The 23,241-nt window shown below is 44.1% G+C and overlaps 1 protein-coding gene across 1 annotated transcript in view; it reads left to right on the top strand.

The window, feature by feature from the left end:
* Positions 1–12,751: 12,751 nt before the first annotated feature.
* GLRA1 (glycine receptor alpha 1) overlaps positions 12,752–23,241 on the top strand; it is a 38,204-nt gene continuing 27,714 nt past the window's right edge. The window contains exon 1 of the mRNA XM_066328819.1: positions 12,752–13,026. Within this exon, the coding sequence (XP_066184916.1) occupies positions 12,971–13,026 (56 nt within the window). The 5' untranslated portion in view covers positions 12,752–12,970. The remainder of the gene's footprint in view (positions 13,027–23,241) is intronic.

Raw genomic sequence — 23,241 nt, 5'->3', positions numbered from 1 at the left:
GAGGTGTGAGCCTTGTGAGCTTCTCTGCATCATTTCTCCCCCTGGACACTTCTGTCTGTATGATTAAAACTGTGATGGCTTGGATTTGAACAGCTGTATGAAGGGAGTGGCAAAGCCTTGGTGTTTTCTGAGGTCTCTTTCTGTCCCTCAGGATCTGCCAGCAAGAGGCAGATCAAGATGTGAGAGGGGTGGAGGCCCAGCAAGCCCCATGCTCCTCTCCAGGAAACCACTCCACTGCAAAAGCTGCCCTTGGCTGGTGGCTTTTGCTGCAAAATCAGTCCTTGGGAAGGTGTAATAAAAGTCAGTCAGCACTAGGCACCACAGAAAACAAAAAATATCCAGTATCATCCCCTAACAATCTCCACATCCAATCCCTTCACACACCTGGTGATTTGATTTCTATCTACAGAATTACAAAAGTTATTTGATTTTATTCTTGGACGCTAAGGAGATAATCTATCTTCTGCCCTCACAGGTCTGGCAGTACAGAGAGAAGATGGAATTAGGATTTTATGCCACTGTCACTGTTTTTCTGTGATGAACTTTCTCCTATAAGGAACACGAGCTTGTCAAGGCAAGTCAGCTCTGCCAAGCCACCTTCCTGTGTGCTCCTCTCTCCAGATGTGATCTCTTCTGGAGCAGCACACTCTGCCTGGGCTATTCACAGCCCCGTGGCAGCTTTCTGCATTGAAGGAATCTATTAATTCCAAATAGGGGCTCATTCTCAAAAGAGCTGCTGATGAAATAGAACTGATAAAATGGAGGTAATTTAAAGGTCAGATGAAATCCGGCTCATGTTCATCCTGCTTGTAATGGAACATCACCAAGGAGCTTCATCGCCAAAGGGGCATTTATATGTATTTTTATTTTTAAGAGACATTTCTTATCTGTAACAGAGACTCTAAACATCTGATAAAAAAACCTCCCACATTAATCTAACCAACAGCTGGCATCTTCCTGCCTGCCTGGGTGTCCCTTCCTGGAAATTAAATCTCCTATCATCTTTTTATCACACTTTGGAGGGAAGAAATGGGAGCCAAATGCAGTGCTCGGATGAGCAGCAGCAGCAAGGGCTGAAGCTGATAGGGCTGCATTAATTCAGGCATGTAAGAAAAGTCACTGCTGCCCTCAGAACATCCCTCCCCCTTTGCTGTCTGCCCACAGTTCCCAGTCACAAATTTTGGAGGTGAACTCCTCAGAGAAGGGGAAGGTCCCTTTCCTCAGCCAGGCTGTAGGTGTTGAGGCACTCTAGACCCTGGGTGAGAAGGGATTTCTGTGCAGTCAAATCCAGCCCACAATTCCTCATCTTTTACACACCCTGCCTGAACCCAGCTATGCCCAACAAGTGAACAAGTGCTTTGGGGGTACACAGAGGAACAGGGGCTGTCTGCAACACATGAATCTTCTTTGCTGGCAGCAGAATTCAACTGGTAGTTGCTACAGAAAAGCCTTCCTTCACTGGTATAAAAACCAGCTCATCTGGCTGCTCTGTATCCTAGTGCAGCAGAAAAACTCCAGCAATGGGATCTCTCCTTCCTCCAGTCTATTCTCTGCCTCCATCCTTCACATGCTCCTCCCCCAATCCCTATAATTAATATTAAACGTTACAGTTTTGTCCTATTAACACAAATTGGCCTTTCCAGAGGCAGATTAAAGAGTTTCCACTGGGGATTTCTTCTCTCCTTTACAATTTGCCTTCTCTGATCAGTGCTGTCTGTGTCTCTCACTAGCTCCTAAGGGGAAAGGAGTGGGAGGGAAAGAGAAGACAAACACTTATTAGCAACTCCTTTGAAGAGCTGGAGATTGGGAATGAAACTGATTATTAACTCCCATCATACCAACAAGGCAAGTTCCCCTTTTCTCCCTCCTTCTGCTCCTCCTCTGGGATTGGTAATTGGTAACCACACAAGTCGTGTGAATGAAATTTCACCTAAATTATTTGCAGGGCAGCATAAACCAACAGACTCCCTCTTCATTTCTTTGGAGAAAGGGGGTTTTTGGTGCTCAGTGATAAACACGGGCAGATAAAATAGACATAGACATGTAGACTTACATAGACATGCAACTGTGAGGTGTTGGTGTTCCCAATTGCATGACCCTTCCAGTTTGGTGCTTGGAACAGGAAAGAAACACACGTGTTGGCCCTGAGGCAGCTCCAGTTCCCTTCCCAAATGGATCCTCAGTGATATTTTAGTCCTGAATCCTTAAGGGGCACGTAGGGACAGACCTGACTCGTCAGACTTGTGTCACTTGCATTCACCATCCCCAGGGCTGGCAGAAGTACCACATTCACAGCACCACACACAGACCCAGCCACCACCACAGCCAAACTTCTCCAAGCCCTCACTCTGGCTCCTCAGCAACACAGGTCCAAGAGAGGAAGAGGTGTGCAAAGTGTCTGGGCACCTCCAAATTTGGTAATCTGTCAAATACACTCCACACCCTCACCACGTGTGCCTTTCCCAGAGATTCTTCTCCCTCAGAGCAGCAGCTCCATGGGACAGTGACCAGCTGATGCCACTGAGGGCTTTGGACATGAAGTGAAACATCTTTGAGCCTGTCAAGCCAAGTGAAAATGAGCACAAATGTTATCTCACTTATTAAAACATTTCATAAGTAAATGACTCTTTCTGGGGCTGTGGTGGTAAATGGATAACTGAGTTTAGTTACAACACCAAGGAATCCTGGCCAAAGACAATTCACTGTGACAGCTCACCGTTCTAATTAAGAAACAGTAGCATAATGAGATGTACAATCTATTAAATAAGATGCGTGTTTACAGTGAATAAGCTATTTATAATCAAGTTGCATTTATTTAGTGTGCAGCAAGCCTCTTATAAAATCTGAATTAAGTGCAGAACTACCTGTAGACACATGGCATTTATTTAAAATGTTTCAGGATGCAGTAGCTTTTTCAGCAAAGAGAACTTAATCAGTCCCTGGAGCTTTCCCTTCCTGTGCTAGGACAAGGCAAGAGCAGCTGTATTGATTTCTAGCATCCAGCACTGCCACGTGAGCCAGTTTATTGGGCCAACAAACTGTTTAACAGACAAAGTCCCAGAGGGCCCAGGTTTTATCCAGGAGTATAGGCACACCCTCTATGGATAACTGGTGTAATGGAATTTATTAGACAATAAACGCATCACATTGTCCAGTGCCAGGAGCAGAGCCTGCATGTCAGGCTGCCCAGTGTAACACCCTGTTTCATTTAGTACTTTGTCCACCTTCTGTTGTGGCAATTTCACACTGGATCCCTCCAGCATTCCACCAAAACAGTGCAGACTTTTTGAGGAAAATGTTAAAAAACATCTTGTGTATAATTTCTATTGGCATTAACCTGCTCCCAGAGGTTCTGAGTGAAGAGGTAGATCCAGAGGGCTGGGAGATGTCTCTCTCTTACACTTCCCAGTGAGACCTATCCACCTTCAGCCAAGCTGTGGGGCCTTGGAAAGCCTCAGTTCCCATAAGCTCATAGAAGTGCTCAGAACTTTCTTCTCCCCTGCAACTGGATGACTGTTTGAGCACATCCTTGGGAGAGCAAACACTACCCCAGATGTAATAGACACGGTCTTTAAGTCCTCATATCCAAGATTTTGGAGCTTTTTGGAATGCTGAGACTTGTAAGAGACCTTTCCAGGATTCCCTGAGTTTTTGAGGAACATCAGCTAAATGAGAAATGGCCCAGCTCCAGGATCTGGAGACAATTTGAATGTGGGATAAAGTAATCACCCTGGCAGTTCACCTCTGGAAGCCCTGAAAGTGGTTCAACTCTCAATGTCAGTTCCTCATCCAAAGAGCTGCCCAGAGGAATTCAGTAAGTTGGACAGAGCTTCAATTCACAGACTTTAGAAAAGGAATATTTCCCTGTTTAAAAGTCCAAGATCCATGGAGTTTTTCTAAAGAGACGGTTGTTGCTTTTATGTGGGAGAAAGAGAATTTGGAAGTTCTTTGATATTCCTGGGGATGAATATGAATATCCTCGAGGCAGGACATGTGGCACAGCTCAGATTTGGAGGTACTTTCCAAGTTAGACTCCAGAAAATAGCTTGGAGGTACAAAAATATATGTGTGTGTGTATATATCTATATATATATATACACACACAAATGTAGTTTTATATATATGTTATAATATTTTGGTGATTCCTTCACAGACTTCTCAAATACCTGTGAATACCTTCAGCCACCTCTCAAATACCAAGAAAAGTACATCAGAATAGTTCATGCCTATGCAATAAAGCTCTTAAAAATTTATTTCAGTAACCAGGCTCTGACTCTTTGATAGAGTTTTTCCACTTAAAACACTATGAGTACAAAGAGTGCAAAATCAGAAATATCTCCAGTGGTTTTGTCCACACAGGAGTCAGGTGATTGTCTCCAAAGTTCTACCTAATACTGAATTAAACTGCTTCAAACCAAGGCTACTCCCTCCTTTTTTCTCTCCATCACAGCCCACAATGTCAAACAAAAATCTCTGCCAGTTGAAGGGACTGCATTTCCCATGGATAAGTAATCCAGGAGGAGAATGGAAGATTTATTTCCACATGGCGAAGTCTCCCCTAGACCATGATGACATGACATGAAGAGCTAAAATTCTGAGTTATATTTGCACTTCAACGTGCAGGCAGAAATATGCAGGGACAGGTTTTGGCTTCTGCTTTTGGTGTTCAGACAATGAGCCAAAGGAGACCACGGCATCACAAACTCCTCCAGTCCTCTTTGAAAGCTGCCCATTGCTTTGATTTACTGCTTTTTGTTTCCAGACAGCAGCTTCATAGACTCGGTAATCAGGCAGCAAATGCAAAGCGAGGCCAGTCTGGTCATAGGCATGGAGATTTAATGAGAGGATTGTGATTCCCATGTCTCAGCCAAGCTGTTTCTCACCCCCGGTGTTTCCATGTCTTCCCTGAAATCTAACAAAGCCTTTTCTCTTTGCACAGACTACATAAATCACTTCTGTTCAGTTCAATTGCCTTGGCGGAGAACTATTTTCATGGGGAGGGAAAGCTATAGAAGACAAAAATGTCGATGTGATGCAACATGATGAACAGGCTGGAGTTTCTTTTCTCTGATTTGTCCAAAGGAAAAATTCATGGTAACACTCCAATTTTTTACTACGAAGAATTGTATTGATGCTTGTGGGAAAAGAAAACAGAGCTAGTTTTATTTATTTTTTTTTTAATCCATTCTGTTTACAGCCTGACTTTTTTGCATTCATTCCTTTCAATAAATACAGGCCACTGATGCTTGCAGGGATTTTCAAAAGCTTTGCAACGTTGAGCTTTGCCAGCACACACCATATAAAAAGACAGCAACAGAGCAATGCTGCAAAACTTGCAACTAGCACTCTGGTTTTGTGTCAGCTGAAGTGTGGACACAGAAGCAGTCTGCCCGGAGAGCTGCTAGAACCCATCATGATTTTAACATTTTGAAGAGGTAAGAGAATTTTGATTCCAGCAGAAAAAGCAATCTTGCAGTAAGAGCAGAAAGAATTGTGATCTAAGATTCTCCAACATGCACCTGTAAGAATACTCACTGTGCAAGAGGAAGTTAATTATTAGCATCTAGGAAAATCAAGGAATTACATTCATTAATGGTGGCAGTCGTTTAGAGGAGGAGCTTTATCAAGTGCTGTGATCAGCAGAGCTGGATTACAGAGGAGCCTCCCCTCCATTCATATCTGGCAGAGGATAAGTCAGCGTTGGGAGCTGCCAAACTCCCTTTGCTGAGCCCGGTGAGTGGCCCATGCTAATCCCCTTCTCCAGCTGGTGAATCTCTTGTATCAGACAAAACGTTGGGATCAGAGCTCACTGAACAAACTTTGCACCTCCCCTGGGGGTGGCAGGGGGGGAATTTTGTCCAAGCCCTGGGCAAACACTAAGCTGAGGGAGGGTATGAAAGAGACCTTGTACCTGTCACAGGGTTTAGCTCAGCAAGCTGCAAAGAAATAGGTAGCCCAAGGCAATAACAAGCAACTTGGCAAACGCTTTAAATTCTCTGTTCTCTGTCTTTCACCTGAGGCACGAGATTCGACACCTGAGGCAAGGATTTTAGGTGAGGTAAGCATCTCAACTCACATAGCCCGGCTGAGATTTCCACATGGCACCTTTCGCCTCCCTCCAGACTTTCAGAAACAGTTATCAGTAAATTTAGTGCCGAGGTGTCCCTACTAACCCAGCCCCACATCAGCGCTCTCTGCCTTAAATACAGGGGCAAAAGCAAGATGCTTTTGTGAAAACCAAACAAGTAACCCAAGTCAGTGATGCTCAGGGAAATTTCTGCAAGTCCACAGGACCACAGTTTTGAACAATAAAATAAAGCTGGATGATAAATCCTTTGCCAAATGACTTCTCAAATTCCCTGCTTACCCCACTAGGGATGGCAGGATTGCTGTGGATGGCAATGAAACAGCCAAAGCTGCTTCACATGAGAAAATCACTCACTTGGACAAATCAAGAGGACTGTGAAGGAAGAATCACGTTCTACCAGAGGAAAATCCCTACTGATTCGTGACACCTCAGCAGCGCTATCAATCCTGGAGAACCTCAGATGGGTGAAAATCCCTTTCTTTTGCTAATGATATGTGAATCCCAGCCTATTATCAACACTTGCAGCAGCTGAGATCCTGAACAAGAGCAGTTCCATACCTCTCCCTCAAAGCCAAAAAAGCTTCATTAGAACGGATGGAGGATCAACCCCTTTGCAATGTTTGAAAGAGGAGGGATCCTACAATGATTCATTTATCCTTTAGATTTCTGACATGCAAATATTTCGATTGCCAAAAGCTTTAAAAAAAATAATAATCAAAAAATGCAGATTATTTCTTTCACTCCAGAAGATAACTTTTGCTGCCTGGTCCTGTGCATGAATTGGGGGATGTAAGAGGATGTTCCTGTACTTAAGCATTTGAACACTGCAGGGCCATTTCAGCATCACTGGTTGTTTCTCTATTTCCTTTCCAAGTCCATCGTTTGCAGTCAAACTTTTCCTCTAAAGGGTTCCACTTTTGGTGTCTCCCACATACTGTCTATTGAATTCAATGTAAGTATTTGTTTCCATTTATTTCCCTCTTCATCCACCTTTTTTTTTTTTTTTTTTTTTTTTTTTGAGAGGTGTGGGGTTTTTTTTATTGAGTGATTATTGTTTTGCTTACCTTTATTCCAAGACAACAGGAATGAAGAGAGTAATGTGAATAGCTCCAGGTCTGCCCTGTATCCTCCTAAACCTCTGCAAAACCTTGTGCCTGCTCACATCAAAATAAATAGATTATTTCATTTAAAAGCAAGATAAAGGGTAGAAAAGTTCAATTTCCCACAGCACTTGAGGGCAGCTAAGGCTGGAGCAATGGGCTTCACAGCACTAAAAGCTAAGAGAATATTTCCAACAACTGCAGGATGCTCAACACCCAGCAAGTTTTGATAAGACTGGCTGTAAAAGTAGCTTTGGTTTCTTTTTCATTCACACAGTAATGTAACCAAGAAAAGTTTTATTAGTCAAGATTTTTGAAAGAAATAATGCTTCAAGATTTTCAGGAATCGTCTGGTAATTGTTCAGTACAGGTCAGAAACAATTAACCTAAATCCTGCAAGCTTCTAGTGGGAGTGTAATTTTATTTTAGGATTGCAGTGTAATTCTAGCAGTGTGATTTCTGTAGGGCCACGAGGTCCTTGCTGCTTTCTCACTGCAAGGCAGTACATAAATTGTCACCGTGACAAGGCTGTGATACACAGCAGGACTTCTCACAGCTCAAGTGTCATTATGTGACACATGAGACATGGAAATTTATTAATAACTCAGCACTCCTAGGGGGAAACAACCATCCATTCTTTTTTATTTCCTCTTCCTCGGGGGTTACTGCCTTAAACTAGGCATGGGAGGACAAACACACATTCAAACCATGTTGCACTCAAGCAAGATCTCTGCTTGGCTGCCTGCAAACTTTTAGTGTGTCATGAAGTCATCATAGCCCAGGGCTCCACTTCCCTTCCAAAGAGTCTGTGATCACAGCCTGGGTGTCACCAGGCCCATGGGCCCCGTGTTTCCAATGACGAGAAATCAGTTCCTACCCTACTTGTCAAGAAATGAAGTGCCCAGGAGTGGGAAGGTCAAGGACAATCCATGGAACTACTCTGTCTGCAGAGGAAGTTGTAGGGCTAAACCTCAAATATAGTTGCACCTGTGATGTTAAAAACATGTGGGGGGATGTTTGTTCTGAATTTCAGTCAATTATATCAATCACTTTTACCATAAATCCCTCACCTCCATCCCTTGTAGCCTTCCAGTCTTGAGCTGCTGAATTTCCCATGCAAGACAACAGTGGTTTTTTTCCAAAGAACCAATGCATATCAAAAGAGAATTTATGAAACTTTTCATCAGTGTTCAATTCTAAAAATATTTTTAGACTATGGATACTTCCAAAAGTAGTGGAAGATGGACCTTACATTAGTTCCTTCCTGTGAACTGTTTCATCTGTATATCTTTTAAGTAAAGAATCTTTTCTGCACTTCATAAATTATGAAGTTATTGCAGAAACATTTTATGGTGTTATTTTATGAGCAACTACTTTCATAAAAAAAAAAAAAAAAAAAAAAAGAATCCCAGGTTCTCAAGCTTCTAAGAAAATTGTATTTACTTGAACCATCTTGCATAGAAATAGCTTACTCGACATGGAAATTAGCTGAATAGGAAATTGCTTTATAAAACCTTCTGTAAAATTCTGTGAACTTAACTCTAATTTAAAACTTGTTTTTCGTTTGTTCAGTGTCAAAAAGGCAAGTAGTGCTGCTGTAGCAATTTGAATCTCTGCCTTGGGAAGCACAATCCAAGTTCTTGGGGCACTGTTTCCTTATTAGCCATTCTCCAAAGAACAAACTGACAATAATAGATTTAGTATTCTCAAGATACTGCTGAGTGTACTTTACTGCTGTGCTGGCCACCTCTTCACCAGAAATCCTGTCATTTATCTGGGGAAAGAAGGCAGTGCATGGTCAACTTGAAAGAGTTTATCACCATGATAAATTTATTATCAGGTTTTGAATTCTAAAAAGCCAGGTCAGAACTACTCTACCTGATATAAAATCCAGAGATGGAAAACAGGTCAGGAATGAAATCACCCTGCAATTGTGAATGAATCTTTGGGTTAATTCTCAGCATAGAGTGCATGGTAACCTTTCACTCATTACAGAGTGATTTCCAAGGCCTTCTGTGTTCTCCTTGTCTTTAAGCAATTCCATCAACTATCAAAAACAAAATGAGTCCACAGCCTACCAGGAAGAATAGTTTTCTTCACAGAGAAGAATTTCATGTGCATTGTTCAGAGGGAAAGGGTCAGGGAGGAGCTACATAAAGGAAACCAGAGAAACAGTTATTCCCTGGCTTTTATCAGTCCTCATGCACAACCTTCCCAGCAGATGTCCCCAAGTTGTAGTTCAGTGTTGAAAAACAAATTAAAACCATTATCTTTGTGGTTTCTTACATTGAAGAGAATCCATCACTCGCAGCCCAGAGAGATGATGACAAAGAATCTTCCCAGACAATTTCACCTACAAGCAAGTTTTACAAGACCCATCTACTTTGAAACCAAAAACAAGAACAAGATGAACACGCAGCAGGTAGTTCTAATTTTAAGAGTCTCATTTGACATAATGATAAGTTATCTCCAACTCCATAATTTGTACTAGTGCCACCAGAGAAAGATGAATGCCTTTCAAAACCATTTGGACTCTGCTTGAAAAGCAGCAGACCTGGTAAGTGAATCTTTCCCCTAAAAAAATAAATCATAAAGCACTGCAGCAAAACCAAGCAGAAAGCTAAAATCTGATCTAAGAGGAAGCCAGGACAGCCCCAGGGAGAGAAGTACCTGATGACAAGGGTGACTTAAAGTAACAGTGATAAAATTGACTTCCAGCCATTATTCGATCCCCAGACCTATTTCCAGTTTATCTGCCCTTAACTTCTTGGAGAAGAGAACAAAATCTAAATATCTGGCATGGTACAGAACAAATGCAGGAAATTTCATCACAGGCGTCTACAGATGAAAGAGCATCAGGAACTACAGAACACAGAAACTACAGATGGGAGTCAGTGAGGCTGTTTTGGGACATCCTTCAACAGCAACAGACAAGGAGAGTCTTTATCATCTATACACACAGATTTATCTGCTTTTTTGATCTTAAGCACAGCCCTCCTGCTCCCCTGGACCAAGAGAGTGCAAGGACAGCAAGTGGGGACAAGAGGAGACAAGACCAGATACCTTTGGCATAAAGATCAAACTTGCAAGCAAGGCAAATACCACATGAGACATTCCTATCTCCTGCAGAGTCCATTTCCATTTCTAAGGGAGCAAGAAGGCTGAGAGCCTCTACAATTAACCCACAGACGCCAACAGATGATTCTGCTTCCTGCTCTTTGTACTGCTTCCTAGTAAAAAGAAACAGGGGAAGATCATTTCTTTCCTGCTGTGTGGGTCCTGTTAACGCTCAGTCTGGAGCTCCTCCTCTGGTCTGTCAGCACACAGGGGCTGGAAAAGCACAGTGACAGAGGCTCATCCATGTGGGGATAAATGTCAGGAGAGAAGGGACAGCGAGGAGCCAGCAAGCAGCAGGCAGGAAACGCTGCATGGAATCACGTCCCCAGGAATCTCCACGAGGTGAAATCAGAGCCTGTTATTAATCTATCCAGACACCGAGACCCAGGAGCTGGAGTAAATCCGATTAAATTCCCACTGTACCAGTGGCTAGAAGCCAAGCAGGTCTTTCTTTTCTTTTGAATGGTGACCCAAAGGATATTTCTGTCTGCTTCATTGCATAAACACACTGCTTTAAAACAAAACAAAACCAACAAAAAAATAGACAAAAACAGAGAGGAAAAAAAAGGCAGAAGATCAAAAACATTAGGTGAATTTTAGTATGGCAGTCAGATCCTTTGAGATGCAAAGAAATAACTTAGTTATTTCCTAGCCTGCAATTGTGGTGGAGAAAGCAATCCTCCTCCATCCTTCAGCATGGGTTAGGAAGAGTCTTTGAACAGATTAAAGGCAGCTAAACAGGGGTTAAAAGGGAATCTTTGCTGTGGGGAGTTTTGCAAAGCACAGGACAAGTAAACAAAACAGAACTTAAAGAAGAATAATCCCATTACAGTGGGACAATAAAGAGGAAAAAAAATAGTCCTGGATTATTTAGGAGAGCTAAGTTTTTCAATTCTCAGAAGTTGATGAGAAGCCGAGCTGAGTGACGCTGACAAAGTGACCAAGGAGCCCAATCCTCCCCGCCCCGACCGCCAGCTCAGTACCCTGCGAGCACAGCTGGAACTGTGATAAGAAACTGCTGAATGCTCCTTACCTGCCCTGGCCTTCATGGCTCTGGTGTTTGCCAAAGCTCTTTGAAAAACCAAATGCAAAAGACCAAAAAAAAAAAAAAAAAAAAAAATCAAAGCTAAACAACAAAAGAAGCACTACGCAGAGATGTTCCTTAAAAGCCAACAGCAACACATATCACCTGCCAGCCAAGCAGATCTTCCTCGAGATGGAGATTTAAGGCACGTTTCGCTTGCCCTGTAAAGGGAGACGATTTCAGAGACTTCTTAAAAAGACAGCAATTCGGCTTAAAAAAATTGAAATAAACCAAAACGTATCAGCGCTTTAAAGGTTAACAGCCTCTGCTGAACAACATGCGTTTATCCAACCACATCCTAGTGTAGTTTTTTCAGCCCCGAGACCAATGAGCACAGCTAAGAGGAGGGCCTTGGGATGGTGGAGAGGCTGAGTTACCCCCTCCCCTCTGCCTTCCCTTTCTCCACCTCCCCCTCATTTTTTTCCCCCTCTTTTCTTTTTTTCTTTTTTTTTCTTTTTTTTTTTTTCGGTTTGTTTTTTTTTTTTTTTTTTTTTTTTAGTTTAGTAAATTAATGCAGCAAGAAACTCTCAAGATCTGGCGAGTCCTAGCAAGGGAGAGAGGGCAGAGGGGAGATGAGATGCATTAGGAGGACACTGAGCCACTTTCTTTCCGAGCACAATGGAAGTGCTTCCCAAGAAACTTCCCCTTCGCTCCCCTCCACTCTAGCCCTGAGCAATGGGACACCTTCCCTACAGCAGCAATAACTTATTCGGGAGGAAAATAGCCCAGGAAGGAGGAATCAACAGCAGCCAAACGGCGGGCAGGAGAGCGACACAATCGGGACTGCAGCACGGCTCCACACTGACAAATTCCTGTGGATGTAATTAGGAAGACACGCCGGCCAGCAGCGGAGATTAAACCCTGGGTTGTTGAGGGTCGTCGTCCCCCCACTCCCACCTCACCGCCGGCACCCTGATGGCAAACCTACACCCGCTGCGTCCGCCCCTGTCGCCAGCCTGATGTCCGGAGCGACATCCCGCTGAAGGGAGGGTTCCGTGCGGGCAGCCCGGAGCCCCGGCCCCGAGCAGCACTGCAGTGGCGGCGGGGGCCCGGCGGAGGAGGGACGAGCGGAGACAGCGGCGGAGCGGAGCGGAGCGGAGCGGGGCTGTCCGCGGTGCCGAGCGGAATTCCCCGCGGTGTCCAGCGGAGCAGAGCAGAGCTGTCCGCGGTGTCCAGCGGAGCTGCCCGGGGTGCTGAGCGGAGCAGAGCGGAGCTGCCCGCGGTGCTGAGCGGAGCAGAGCAGAGCTGTCCGCGGTGCCCAGAGGAGCTGCCCGCGGTGCTGAGCGGAGCAGAGCGGAGCTGCCCGCGGTGCCCAGCGGAGCTGCCCGCGGTGCTGAGCGGGGCTCGCCGGGCGCTGTCCGGGTGCTGAGCGCGGCCGCCCGCCCGCCGCTGGCCGCGGTGCTGAGCCGAGCCGCCCGTCCCGTGCCCCTGCCGCGCCGGGGTTGTTTCTCTCTCCCCACCTCTTCTCCCCAAGTGCCCGGGTACTTTATTGGCCAACCCCACCGGCCCACCCCTCACGGAGTACAAAAAAAAAAAAAAAAAAAAAAAAAACAAACAACAACAACAGTGAGAGCTGGAAAAATGTGCAACGTCAACGCGCTCGGAGTCTACGTGTGGGAGACGATCGTTTTCTTCAGGTAAGGCTGGGCTGTACGCGAGGAGCGCGGCCGGGCTGAGCGCCGTGCACACCCCAGCTCGGGGCACAGGGCAGCTGTGCCCTGCCCCGAGCTGCCCTTTGCCTCCCCTCGGTGCCCCGGGCTTGCTCTGGCACTGCCCCGGGCTCGGGACGTTCCGCGGCTCGCGGAGTTACTCCGTTCAATTAGCACCGCAATCTCGCTAACCGCAGTGCTGAAAACACCGACCCCGGCTGCTTGCAAAGTGACAGCTAGTGGCGGCTGGCAATGCTGCACTTGAATTTACCCGGGTAAATATTACCACCTCGCCCCCTCCCCATCCTCAGACTGCAGGTGAGTTCCGTGGGATGCTTTCAGTGCCTGCCTCTGAGGGATCACCATCTATCCTTAGCTGGTCGTGCTTAAAATCACCAAAAGCAAAGAACTATCTCCTTCCTTCCCAACTTTTTTCCTTTCATGTTGTTTTGAATATTCTTTCTTTGCAGAATCTAAATGAAAGCCAAAGGGGTTGGGGGGAGCCTTTTCCAGTTGTGCCCGTTATCACCCAGCTGTATTTTGACTCTGGTTTAGATGTGTTCAGTTTCTCATTAAGGCTAAGATACAAGGAACAGCTTTAGTCTTAAAGAATGACAGCTTGTCCATCTATCCTTGCAGTGCTTCTATTAAATACACCAAAAGATTGGATGGTAGAAGCTTCTATATTTTGGTGAAAATGCAGCCTGTTGTAGCGAGACACAGCAGATATAGGCAATTGGAGAAAAAAACCTCTTTCATGATCTGAACTTGCTCACCAGTCTCAGCCTTCAATTCAGTTGTCTGGCTCTTACTTCTGTGTTTAGCCAAAGTCTCATCTTGTAGTTTAATGTGAAAACACAGAATCATTTGGATAAAATCAATGACATAATACTTATTATTTTATGAATCACTGTAGCAGACCTGCCGATACTGGCCAGACTGAGCTTGCATCCTCTTTCTTTTTGAGCACAGGAGTTTTTCTAGGTATAAAAAATGGAATATACCCACTATTTCCTATAATTCCACAGAAATTCTGAGACAGCAAGATTATGTCATGAACTCAAAGCAGTAAATGTTTATGTTGAGTAAAACAAGAGTTCTAGAAATAACTAAAATCACCAGTCTCTGAGAAGCAGTGCCCAACAGCCAACACTTCAGAGCCATCCTTTCTCATCTTGGTCACAAGTATATTGCAGCCCTGCATGACACAGTGGCATGGGCTGACAGAGAGCAAACGAGTGTGCAGTGAACTCTTAGTTCAACAGTGGGGAAGAATTGGGTTAAAAAAAACCAAAACAAACAAGACTAAACAACACAAACACTAGAAAGCAAAATGGAAATCACACAGCTGAAAAAGAAGGAGTATTTCCAGGCTTGCGTTTGCTATGTCCCTGGTACTGAAGCCTCTGCCTGGGTCTCCTCTGAAGTGCCAGAACAGTGAAATTGATGCACACTCGTCCTGCAGATCCTGCTCACAATTGTGCTTCACACCACACGTGTGAGCAGTGACAGGTTCCCAGCACGTCAATCACAGTCATGGGCATTCAAACCCCTGGTAAACCAGTCACTTCAGATTTTAATGCAAAGGTGTGTAATGTTATAAATTACACACAGACATATATGGTATTACACCATCTTGCATCCAAAATGTATTTCTAGAACTTTAATTTCCCCAAAATCAACATTTAAAAATATTTGAAAATGTTTTAACTCAATTACAGAGAAAGGATGAAATCAAATTGTTTTATATATTGCAATCATTTTTGAAATATATTTTTAAAAAAAACCACCAAAAAATTCAGTAATTCCTGCTCAGAACTGACTATACGCAATGTTTTTCTTTTTTCTCTTCTTCTTTGTGTTATGTGTTCAATTTATTACAGGCCAAAAATCTACCAGCCTTTCTAGTCCAGGAATAGCTTTGCTATTTCAGTTTCAGTAGGAGAAGTTAATTAATTAACAGCCATTCATAAATTTAGTGTGCCAATTAGTCCTGCACTCAGTCATACATGATGTTTTACAAACCCAAAGCTGATAATCCAATAATCCATAAGAGAAGTACGCATTGCTTTGAATTACAAAGTGCCCCATGCTTTATTATCAGTCTGTCAAAAATATTCTGGAAAGAGAATCCATTGTATGTTAGTACATATAATACACAAATATTTTTTTAAAAAATCTAACATTCCAAGGAAAAGTATATACAGCCAATATAAAAATTAAGGCTAGATTTATTGCTTAACAAAAATGTCCTCCACCAGCCTTTTAAAAAACAAGACCCCGTGGGAAAGAGTAACAGCTGGTGTGTGAATGCAAACATTATGGTATTGCCAATATAAAATTTGTTTCTGTTCCAGTCGGGGTGTTTTAGAAGGAATTTGTGATACGTGACTTATTCTGACATGCCTTTCTTTATGGAAGAGCACTTCCCATCCTGCTACCTGCCTCCTCAGACTGCAGTAACTAAACTGTGACTCAGGCTTCTTTGGGAACCTGGGTAGGGATGGGAGCCGGGTTGGGATGGAGGAAGAAGACAGCTTGTTTGACCAAGCTTTCCTTGCAGGTATCTAGGTAAAGCAAAGTGCCAGTTCTTTGAAATAAATTGGACAGTTTGGGGCAATATTGGACATCGGGATTTCCAGATGTCCTGCTTATATCTGTGGAGACATTTATAATCAATCATTCTCCCCAGGTCTAACTACACACCCTGAATGTTCAGTTGTGAATTCCCTCATGCAGAACAAAAGGGTCCCTTATCCTGTGATGGTCTTGCCTGGATTTCTGTGGTGCCATTAAATTTTAATAGCTGTACTGGTCCAGAAACAGCACTGTGTAAGCTGGAGGTAGGAACTCCCCTTATCAAATTAGGAGAGAAAGGATGCCCTAGAGCTGACACCTTACCCAAATGGACACTGTCCTGTGAGGCTTTGAAAATCCCTGGGCCTGATTTTGGTCCTAATATCAGGAATCAGCAGCACAACCTTCGTGACTCAAGATCAGGGTTGGCCCCTCATGAACAACAATCTGTCAGCTAGCAGGAGTGATTCAAGGCAACTGATCCAAGTGACTCACAGGCTAAAAGTTGCTGCCAGCCTCAGTCCCTATTGGATTGCTCCAACTGGCGTGTTTATATTCCCTCCTGTCAGTAACAGAGCTCTTCATTGCCAGTTTTTAAAACAAGAAGGTGCCCCTGTGAACATGATGTCTCAAGTTTATGGGGAGAAAAAAAAACCCACCATTAACAAAGCTTCTCCTAAAACTCTCTTGGCAAGTAAAGGGGTTGATTGGAGAGCTGCTGGTTTTATCTCCTTGAAAATATGGTGAGAGAAAAGGCAGGGGAAGAATGAGAAAAATAACCTGCACTGTATCTCTAAGGCTCCTGCTATAGCTCTGAAGGGAGAGGCAACATCACAGAGTGAAACCCCAACCAGAGACTTCCAGAGCCACAAGATAAACAATATAGCAGATATTCTCAATAGTCACAGTTTTTTTTTTTCCCTGTGCTGACTGAAATCTACTAGAAGTTGCGCCTTATGACCTGTTGGGCCTCTGCGGAGTCCCTCATCTCCATGAAATAAAACTTATTTAGAAAAAGTCTTGGACCAGATGGTTCTAAGGATACTCTTTAGCTGCTGTGGTCTGCAACCTTTAATAACCCCATTAGAGACCCTGCTAAAAGTGTTACAGAGCCAAGGTTTGAAAACGTGATGTAGGCAATTCTAGAAACTCTAATAAATCATTCTGTAAAGAAAGGTTAATTTGGTGTCATTGCATGACACCAGGAACTTAGATCCATCCATCCTGACTCTTGCATTTAAGACAAATCAACATAAAATACACAAAACATTTTCTAACAGCCTAGTCTTAACCTTCTTCTTAGCCAAACAGCTGCCTTAAACAACTCCAGACCTGCTCTGTGGATGGTTGAGAGCAAAAGGCAGGCTCCACAAATGCCTGTGAAAAAAGCCCCATTCTTTTCCCCCCAACCTTAGGTTGGGTACAAAGAGCAGGAAAACCCTAAATAACCAACTTGCTGATCGAAACCATTGCAACGAATGTTGCAGTTTCTCAAGTGAATTAATAAAACACCCTTGGTCTCTGAGGCACTGGTGCTGTGCAGATTTTAGGTAATGCAGGCTGGCTGTCCACCTCGGCTTGTTCTGACCATTACCCCACGCTGCACCAAACCCCACTGGCCAAACAGAGATTTACTGTTCAAATACCAGAGAGGAGCTGCTTCTGAAAAAAGATTGAGATGTGGAGGGAATGGTCAGACCCTGCCCTTACATGCAAAGGCACTACAGCAGCTTCCTTCTTAAACAAGAATTTAGGCATGGGAATTCTCCTTCTCCTCCCATAAGAGGTGTTAGAGACCCTTAGGTGTGAAGCAGGTCAGCAGCCCTCTGACTCGAGTGTCCCAGGTTTAACAGCACAGCAAAAGGCCCAGGAATTCACTCTGCTGCTGACCAAGTGATTCCAGCCAGAAAGGAAACAAACAGCACAGGGCAGCTCCCCTTGGTCCTGGGCAAACTCATCCCCTGTGAGCTGGAGAAATTCATCTCAGCAAACCCTCATGAGCTGACCTGGATAGAAAAGGATCCCAACATCTGAATTAAGAAGTTAATCAATGTCCAAAATTAAATTACTTTATTATCCCAGCCCTGAGCAGCAATCATTCATCTGTAATAGGAGACCAGCTGACAGGCCTGTTCTCATTTCATACCAGCATGCAGGTTAAAAGGACTCTCCAAATTCCAGTGTCAAGAACAAGATGTCAGACCAACTAATGAACATAATTGCTATTTAGGTACTGATGAAAGACAAGGATGTTAAAAAAATAAATCATGCTTTAAAAATCACACAGACTCACAACATTTAATTATGTCAAATCACATCACCTATTCTCACTTGCTTATTTTCTGTAACCTGGAGCTTTTCTGAGATCTCAAAGTGATGAGTGTTAAGCCAACAGATAGGCTGTTTACAAATGATGACTTCCATCTGGTTTATTTACCAGTATCAACTCTCACTGTTGTGGCACATTAAATCAGGGTTTCACTATTTCCAGTAAATTACCCTTTTGCTCTCATTACCTGGCACGTTTCTACTGACCTATCTATCAGCAAGAGCACAAATTATCGGGTTTCTTATGAACTATGGTTTCACTTGTGCACCTCACACCTCCCAAGAGAAAAGATTCATCATAAGCTTTCAAAAGCTAAAAATGTCACAGCAGACCCTCCCCCATCCACCACAGTTTGATTCAAGTTTTTGATGGATGAAGAAAGTAATTCCAAGAACTTCTGATAACTTTAGTTTGGGAAAAAAAAAATCCAACAAAATGACAAAAACCCAAACCAACAACACACCAAAACTCAACATCTGCTTAGGATGCAGGAAGCAAAAAGGAAGGAGTGAGAGAAGCAGGAATTCCTCCTGCAAGGTACTGGAAGGATCATTAGCAGCCATGACCAGAAAACTCAACACCAGACTGTCTGGCTGCTGACTTCCAGAACTACTTGCACAGCCCAGGAAAGAGCAATTTTTGCACTGCACCCAGCATATTCAATTGCTAATTCAACAGGTCAGGACCCTTTAAAGAAACAAACAAAAAAAAAAATCACAGATTTCTTTTGTCTCACCCTTCTCCCAAAGCATCCAAACAATTTACATTTGTGTTTACAAAGGCGGACAGAACAGAAACTGTTTCCCTCCTGAGGAGGTGGTTTGCATTGGGATTTCTTTGCCAAGATTGGTGCAAAATGTTACAGTTCCCTTCCCCTCTTGGGAAAGTGCTGATACAGTCCAGCTGATCTGGTGCTATCGATCACATACACACCCCCAAGCTGCTCTTAAATCTCTGATGCTTCAAGAGGCTAATGCACAAAAACTGAAAAAAAAAATCCAGAAATACAATATTTGTCCTCCCCTCAGCAAGTCCAAAGCCCAGAGGGGGCCTGCAGAGAGCAGAAATAGATGGAGGCAGCTGCACCCATTGCCCACAGGAGCTGAGCTTATCCCATTATGCAGGCAATTATTCCATCCATACAATGCACCACGGTGAGCTGCTGATTTGGGGACTGCACCACGTCTGGCTGGTGCCTGGGCACCACTGGCATCCTGAAAATACATCTCTGCTGGGTATGAGTGCCAGCAAGGTGAGCAGGAGAAATCTTAATTTACCAAGCCCCACAAAATTTAGATTTTTTCGAGGAGGGCAAAACAAAAGAAAGCACTTTAGCACCCTGCTTTCCTTCTGATTTCTCCCTCTTCACTCTTCCATGGAAGCTCACAGACTGCTAGGAAAAAAAAAAAAAATAAAGGGAAAAGGAAAGGGGAAAAAAAAGACAAAACACCCAAGTGCCTTAGCAGACAGACAGGAAACCCTCTCGTGTTTATCAGTGCCTCATTGTGGGGTGGGAGAAGAGGGAACAGAGCACCAGGGGCTTGCCAAGCCCAGGAGTGTCGCATGGCTGGAACAGCAGCGCTTGCAGTGCCATCAATCATCCCCGGGCTGCCTTCAGAGCAGAGCTGCCGACAGCAGCTCCCCTCGCCCTGCCAGCGGCGCCTGCCACCACTCGCCCAGAATGTAAATCCCGTCCCCCGGCCCCGGCAGGGCCGGAGCAAACACACAAATCAATTAAACAGCAGCACAAGTGGGATCGGGGGTGGATCTCGCCACTGTCACGCAGCAAAACGCAGCTGAGCCAGGAATCCTGCAGAAAATCCAAACAAAATCGTGGTTTGGTCACCTGTACTTGATTTCTTCCGATTTTGTTTTTATTCTTTTATTTCAGCTGATGCCAGTAAAAAGATGCATTGTGTTAAGGCTGGAGCAGAGCTCCCTCCCCTCTTTTATGGGGGAGTTATAAAACCTGAAACCTTGCAAGGGCCAGCTGTTATCAGAACCCTTTAAAAAAGCCCTAGCCCCAAATGTCCTCAGTGGTGCCAGCAGTGCCTGTGCACTGTTGGTCCAGTCCCCCCTTACAGCAGGATATGATCACCACAGGCAGTAGCTCAGTGAGCAGTGGAGAATCTCTGGCTTGCTGGGTAAGGGAACCTTTCCTTATGAGAATGTGAAGACAGGCTGTGGACAAAAATGTGACTTTCTGAGGAGTATATTTACAATCCTGTCTCTATTTGCTCCCAGTTGTTTCACCCTCTGGAAGCATTGCTGACCAGGGCAATAGTTGCTGGCACACTCACACACAACACAGAATTCTTTCCTGCACCAAGTCTCCCAAGATCTCATTTACAACCCAAAATGTGTGTATTCCACCTCTCCTGCCATCCCATGGGCCTGGGAATTGCAAGCATTGTCCAGCTTTCAGCCCCATCCATCACATCCTGACACAGTGCTGTGGAGTTTGAAACCATCTCCCAGCAGTGGGGCTGACAAAGCAGCAGCCTCATCAAACACAACTTGCTCTCCCTGCACCAGGGCTGAAAAGATGCAGTTTGGTTTCTTCAGTTCCCTGAGAAAACAAAGTCAGAGGGCACCTGGAGTGAGGAGAAAATCCCTCCTGGGCAGCAAACCCAGGGGTTTGGCCATACATTCCAGAAGATACATTTCATTACTGCTCAGGAATAAACTGATGAATTACACCAGGAATCACAGAAGGCACAGAGGGAACATGTAAGTCTAGCAGCATATTTGTGTTGCAATAATCAATTCCATCAGAAAACATCAACATGAGTACTCTCATCACACAACTCCTTTTGCATCAGAGAGCCCCAGTTTTACCACAGGACCCACAGTTTTGTAGGTAGGTTACACAGGTTAGCTCAGGAGACCTCTTCAAAGGCTTTGCAGCAAAAAGTTCTTTATCAGAAGATAAAATCCACCACTGCTCAGAACTACATGTCACATCTCTTAAAAGAATTCTATTCATACCACTTCTGATTTAGCAAAAAAAAAAAAAAAAAAGTTACAACACCCTTGCCCAATCTCAATGAGCAGCATAAATCCTTAAACTAAAACTAATTTTTAAAAAGCTGCTGTAGTGAGCTGTTTGAGCTGCTGAAAACGCTGCAGAGCTATAGATAGAAGAGCAGCCACGACTTCTCGTAATTCTCTGACACTTGTCTGGTCTGTGATCTAAAACCCTCTGACGTCAATTGAGGTTCCCATTGCAGCTCTCCATCCAAACACCAAATCAGGAGCACATCAGCAAAGAGAATATTCTTACCTAGATGATAAAGTTTCATCTTGTTAAGACGTTTTCCCCTCTTTATTTACTGCCTTCAGGAGGGCTGTTTATGCACGGCTTTGAATATCTGACTAGCCCTCCTCACTTTAAAAGGAATATTCAGCGGTTGTGTGTGTGAAGCTACAGATATATGCTTTTGTCTTTGCAAGGATGTTTTCCCCTTTGTTTTTCAACAAAAAAAACCAAAAAGCAATTATGACTTTATTTTGTTTGTAAGCCTCTCAGTATAGGCACAGGTAAGAGTCAGTGCTGGTGTGTGCTGGATTTATCTCACAAGTGGGTGAAACCTGAGCTTTGACTTCTCTGTTTGAACTCTTTTCAAGCCTATCTCAGAGACTTAGGAGCATACATCACCAGAAAGTCACTGCATAGCCTCCAAGGGCTGTAGATATTTCTGGAAGAGGGAATAGTTGAGAATGTCACAAGAGATAATGCCTGTGGCTCAAAAATTAATTTAACAAACACTTTTTAGAATGCTATAAGCAAGAATCACCACACAACAATCCTTGTGAGGAGCAGAGACCCAGCACAAAACTCTGCGTTATTCCCATACAATTTATTGGTCTCCCTGTTCTATTCCCAACAATATAAAACATGCAGATTTCTCCTCCCCCCAAGCCAATTGTGTAGTCATTTATTATTTTCTTACTGCTCCATTCAGGCAGCGTCAGCAAATGTTCCAAGTGCTGGTGTCTTTCCATAGAGTTAATCAGTGTAATTGGGATGGTTTATAGTTCTGGACAGAGTGTTTTGCCATATGGCAGAGGAGCCATGGGCTGCAGGAACGTGGCAGCAGAGCACAGAGACACCAGAATGCTGCAGTCTGAAGAGATTTTTCTCACTCCAGTAAAGTTGTTACAGCTTTCCCTGGATGGGAATGATCACAGAGGGTTAATTCCCTGAGGTTTGTGAAAAAGTGCCTCCCAGCACCTCTCCTCATGTACAGACACAGGAAACAGTGACAGGATGGGTTGTGCAGGATCTTTGAGAGTGTTTTGGGAACCTTTGGGTTAAAACTTTAACTGATTATATCCTGTGACTACTGCAATGCAGCTACTCCTGGTGCAAGAGCTAGAACTGGTTTAAAGAGCTCACAGCAACAGAGCACAGCCTTCCAGGACAGGAACATTTACCAAGCCTACTCTTTCTTTCCTGTCCCCATCCTCCTGCCACTAATGGAGACAAATAATAGCTCATTGCCCATTTCTTCCTCAGAAATTTCTCCACAGGTTCTCAATTTCTGTATTTCTCCAGTCTCACGGGACACATCTACTTTCCTATCCTGTTCCCATATTCAGGCCTTCTCCCTGCCTCTCCTGCATAAACATCCAGCTGGATTAAGAAAACGACCATGTTCAAATTCCCTTCTCACCTGTGAGAATTAACTTTAAAATTCACCCCTGAGTACACCCCACACCCACATGCCAGGGGCAGTGACACACCAGCAGCTGAGCACAACCAAGGGATTGAGATTACATCTGTGCAAATAAATCACTCACAGCTCCTTTTACTCAGCACCAGGATAGGCCAAAAATTCAGCATTGAGGCTCTCTTCTCCCACACACCTCCACTATTCCATCTCCTTTCCACCTCTAATGCTCCAGGCCAGAAATTCAGTCAAGGTGATGGAGAAAAACAGGCAGGCAATGAGTTTCATCCTATTTAATTGAATTGCATATCAATATTGATTGTGCTATTAATTCTGATAGTAAATCTAATCATTAAAATAAAAAGTCTGCTTGCAGTCTCTGCCAAGCCTTCCCAGCAAGGGTCTGGCAGCATTCTCCTCCAGAAAACAAGTTGGTATGCAGTCAGAAATAAATGTCTGGGTGCAGAGTTTAGGGCTGCCCCTTTTTCTTTTTGCCAGGACAATCTGTCCTTCGTGCTGCAGAGGAGAAGAGAGAGACAGGCAGCCCCAGCATCCTCTGAATCCAGGCTGGGCTCTGCTGAGCTCCAGCAGCTGCTCAGGGGCCTCTGTGCCCAGGGAGAGGGT

This window comes from Sylvia atricapilla, chromosome 14 (assembly GCF_009819655.1).
Source record: "Sylvia atricapilla isolate bSylAtr1 chromosome 14, bSylAtr1.pri, whole genome shotgun sequence".
Classification (NCBI taxonomy): Eukaryota; Metazoa; Chordata; class Aves; order Passeriformes; family Sylviidae; genus Sylvia; species Sylvia atricapilla.
The sequence above is the reverse complement of the archived record's forward strand: the minus strand, read 5'-3'. Positions and strand labels throughout refer to the sequence as shown.